Below are 3818 nucleotides of genomic sequence, written 5' to 3'. Positions count from 1 at the left end.
CGAGTCATAGTGTCCACCTTCAGCTGAGCGCCACACACGTCAGCAACTTCATTACATACATGTTGAGCGGTGATAGGCTGGCCTCCCATATTTTGCTTTACAACGAAGTCGCGAATCGCTGGAGCGATTGCATTAAGGTCAAACATGCGGGGCCTTCCCCTGCTATTCGGAACAGGCTTTAGAACTACAGCACCAAAATATTATATGTTAAAGTTAATTGATATGTAACTGTTAAATATCAAATGCATAAAGATCTACCTCAAAGTCGGTTTTCTGACTCGCGTTGTACACTGCAATTACGCGTGCTACCGTGTCCGTTGAACAGCCAAGGCACTCAGCAACAAGTTTTCTTGTGCGCTTTCCGCTTAATAGCCCTTGTTCTTTCTGTAGGGCGAAAAAGGTGTAGCTCCTCACGATCATTTTCTTTTCAACACAACACCATTTCAGATTCGTTCTCCCTATCCCCGGGTTTCTATACAACCACCCCGGGTCCGACCTGTGCATAGTGGCGGGCAAACCCCAGTTCAAAATAACCAGACCCCGGATTCAAAATACACAGTGCGCCTTTATTATTATTTTTTTCATTTTTTTTCGGAGATGAATTATCAACTTTTGTCAATTTCGAGAAGCTTCGAGAATGCCGACTCGGCACGCAATCTCTAACAGCTTCTTGCGCTCACTTTGCTTTATGCAGAATGGGTAAGACATACCCAGAAGATATTCGCACAATATCGCGACAATAACTATCGCAACAACCCGAAAACAAGCTGAAAAGGCAAGAATTTGCTGTCAAGTTGCTGCAATACTTGGCAGCAGACAAGAAGATCGTGTATCTGGACGAAACAAATTTTAACTTGTGGATTAGTCGGAGCCAAGGATGGAGTGTTCAAGGAACTCGAGCGGTTGACCTGAACACGTACAGCAAAGGCAGCAATATTCATGTTATCGCCTGCATTTCGCGGGATGGAATCGAGTTTTCTGAAGGGCGGTTTCGGTCGTCTAAATGGGAAGCTGCAAACGACTTTATTCGGAGGATGCTAAGCTGCCTAGCTGGACGCGAGGCGCTCGATAATGTCGTCGTCATGGTGGACAACGCTCCGTGCCACAGTCGGGCCGAAGAAGTGTTTGATGAGGAAGAGTTTGCGAGTGTGGAATGCCTGCGACTCGGACCATATTCGCCTATGCTGAACGGTGTTGAGGACGTATTTTCAGTGTTCAAGGCTGCGGTGAAGCGATACATGGCGGCAAACCGCCGAAACATTCTCGAAGTTCCCGAAAGCTCAACCATCGCAGCTCATCGCTTGACGGTTTTGCTACATGCAGCAAACACCATTTCCCGCGAAGTCGTCACATCCGAGCTTTGCCGTAAGTGCATTTATCACACCTTCGAGTTTCTTGCAGATGCTATCCTACTGAAAGACATGGCCGTGGGAAATTGACAAAAGTTGATAATTCCTCTCCGAAAAAAAAATGAAAACAAAATAAAAAGGCGCACTGTGTTTTTTGAATGAACCACCACTATGCACAGGTCGGACCTGGGGTGGTTGTATTGAAACCCGGGGGCGGGGAGAACGAATCTGAAATGGTGTAGTGTACTCATGTCGCTCGACTTGCATTTTTTGCAAAATGAACGCAAGATAAGGACAAACGAGAGGTTGTAGTCGATCAAGGAGACTCCAGATTATTCATTGCTGGTCCTAATGTTTGTATACGATTAGTATTCGATGCATAATAACATTAAACCTTACCGTCGTCTGAGGAAACGCTGTCGCCCGACTGTCCAGCATGTGCCAACTTATACGGAATTCCTATGGATGTCCACCACTTCCGCCAACCAGGAAAGCGTGAATGTTTGGGTGCCGCCCATATACTTGCAACGCCGTACACGATGGGTAGCGACGATGATGCAGAGCGCTTCACGCACGTCTACATTTTGTGCGCCGTAACGCCACCAGTTAACCAATCCGTCCAGTGGACGCGTGGACAAGCGGTCATCGATGTTGGAGCCACACCTCCAATGCCAAAGACCACATGGTCTCCAAGCACGAAATCATCCCCTCGGCGTGGCGGAGAAGGCTAAGCGGGCCAAGAGAGCTCGACTCCAGTTTGAAGCAGCATCTGCGTACGTGGCCCAGCGTTTCGACGACTCGCCGTCGCAGGAGCTGGCAATTAGAAAGCGACGTATGCTGCAACGCCTGCGGGGACCGACACCAAAGGCACTCAATGTGCACATCTTCAGGTTGCTGACTAACGACGGTGAGCTGATTTTAATGGTGAAGAACAAGTCACTGGTCTAGATGCTGTCTATTGTTTTTAATGGTGGCGTAGGGCTTCCTTATAATACGGCGACGACGGAGGATTTCCGTAACTTCATCCACCTCGTGACTGGCAACACTACGATCCTGGCTTGGTGTAGCGTGGGGCTTAGGTTGAAAGCCTTGCCCCCATTGCACTTTGGAGTGAATGCAAGTTGCATTCATTACCAGCTGGCAGTCCTTGCAGTTGCAGTTGCAACTACTAGACTCGAGCCTCTGGCAGTGCCAGGAGGCTGTCCTGCTCGCTGTAGCAATAAGTGGAATTGGAAACAGAGTAGTCTAGTCACTTTACCTTTTGCCTTCTACTACAGAAGCAATACAATCGGCTAAACGTTCGGAAGTGCCAGCTTCCCTAACAGTGTCTACCGTATTCGTCTCGTGGACGTACTACAGAGTAGACTTTAGTGAACCCACGTTCGCACGATGAAGAAACCGGACCGTCGCGGCAAGACAGTTGAAGATGATGCTCCATTGGCCAGTGACATCTACACCGTGGGTGTGCCGTTGCTCATTCCGGTGGTCGCTCCTCGACTGTCGTCCATGTCCCACTCTGCATTAATCAAGTGGAAGAAGGCTCGAGCTGAGTATGAAGAGAGCGTGAAAGCTCGCAGCAAGGGTGACGATGAACTCTACGAGCGGCTCAAGGAAACAATTAAGAGTACCGTCGACGAAAGACTGTTGAAGGCTCTCTGTACCTACCGCTGGGGCGGAATGGCGCCTAACGCTGTGACTGATGACCGAATTATGTCAGAAGTCTAGGCGATTGTCGAACGTGTTATGAACGACACACTTCCCGACATAGATCTGCTATTTGGCAAGAAGCTGCGTCTTAACATGTCTGAAACGGACGTGAACGAGCGCGTGCTGCAGTACTTCATGCTTTGCAATGAATTGATCGAAGAACACGGCCTAGTGACTTGTTTTGAAGGTCAGCACGGCCAAAAAGAAAAGTGTAAGCTGCTTATTGAGTCACTGACGCCCAGTGAGCTCAAAGCAGATGTGCAAACTGCTACTCGTTTCCAATCGGCGGAGGCGCGTAGTGACGAGCTAAAACTCCATGACCTGATCGTGGAAAAGGCGTTGGAGCAGGATCGAGACTTCCGCCGTCGCAAACGTTCATGCAACGAGGAAAGGTCCGCTAGGTCTGAGAAGGTGCCCAAGCTACAGGATCAGAGGAGTTTGAGTGACCAGCATGGCCGTCGCCAGCGTGGCCCACACGAAAGCCGTAGCAGGGATGTCAATCGAGCGATACGATCTGTAGTAAAACAGGACTCAGAGAAGAAGCGACCTCTCGTACCGAAAGACGGATGTCTTAAATGCAGCGGGCCATACTATGCGTCGAATTGCCCAACTGCGTCTCCAGAGGAGAAGAAGGAATTACCGAAGAAGTTTCATACCTCTCGTCATGACAAGAGCAGGATGAAGCGGATTAAGAAGCGTTTGGGTGGAGTGAACACCATCACGCTGAACGACGTGTGTGAGCTACAGTACTGTGCGGATACA

At 49.2% G+C, this 3818-nt stretch overlaps 2 protein-coding genes across 2 annotated transcripts; both read left to right on the top strand.

The window, feature by feature from the left end:
* Positions 1–695: 695 nt before the first annotated feature.
* PPTG_09800 (hypothetical protein) lies at positions 696–1439 on the top strand (the record flags this gene model as incomplete). Its single annotated transcript, XM_008905584.1, has 2 exons — positions 696–699; positions 814–1439. The coding sequence occupies 2 exons, from the start codon at positions 696–698 to the stop codon at positions 1437–1439; spliced, it is 630 nt and encodes a 209-aa protein (XP_008903832.1).
* A 558-nt stretch (positions 1440–1997) lies between these two features.
* On the top strand, positions 1998–2297 carry PPTG_09799 (hypothetical protein; the record flags this gene model as incomplete). The annotated part of the gene is made up of 1 exon (XM_008905583.1): positions 1998–2297. One exon carries the CDS (start codon positions 1998–2000, stop codon positions 2295–2297), a length of 300 nt encoding a protein of 99 aa, XP_008903831.1.
* Between the last annotated feature and the right edge of the window lie 1521 nt (positions 2298–3818).

Source organism: Phytophthora parasitica, assembly GCF_000247585.1.
Source record: "Phytophthora parasitica INRA-310 unplaced genomic scaffold supercont2.21, whole genome shotgun sequence".
NCBI classification, from domain to species: Eukaryota; Oomycota; class Peronosporomycetes; order Peronosporales; family Peronosporaceae; genus Phytophthora; species Phytophthora nicotianae.
The sequence above is the reverse complement of the archived record's forward strand: the minus strand, read 5'-3'. Positions and strand labels throughout refer to the sequence as shown.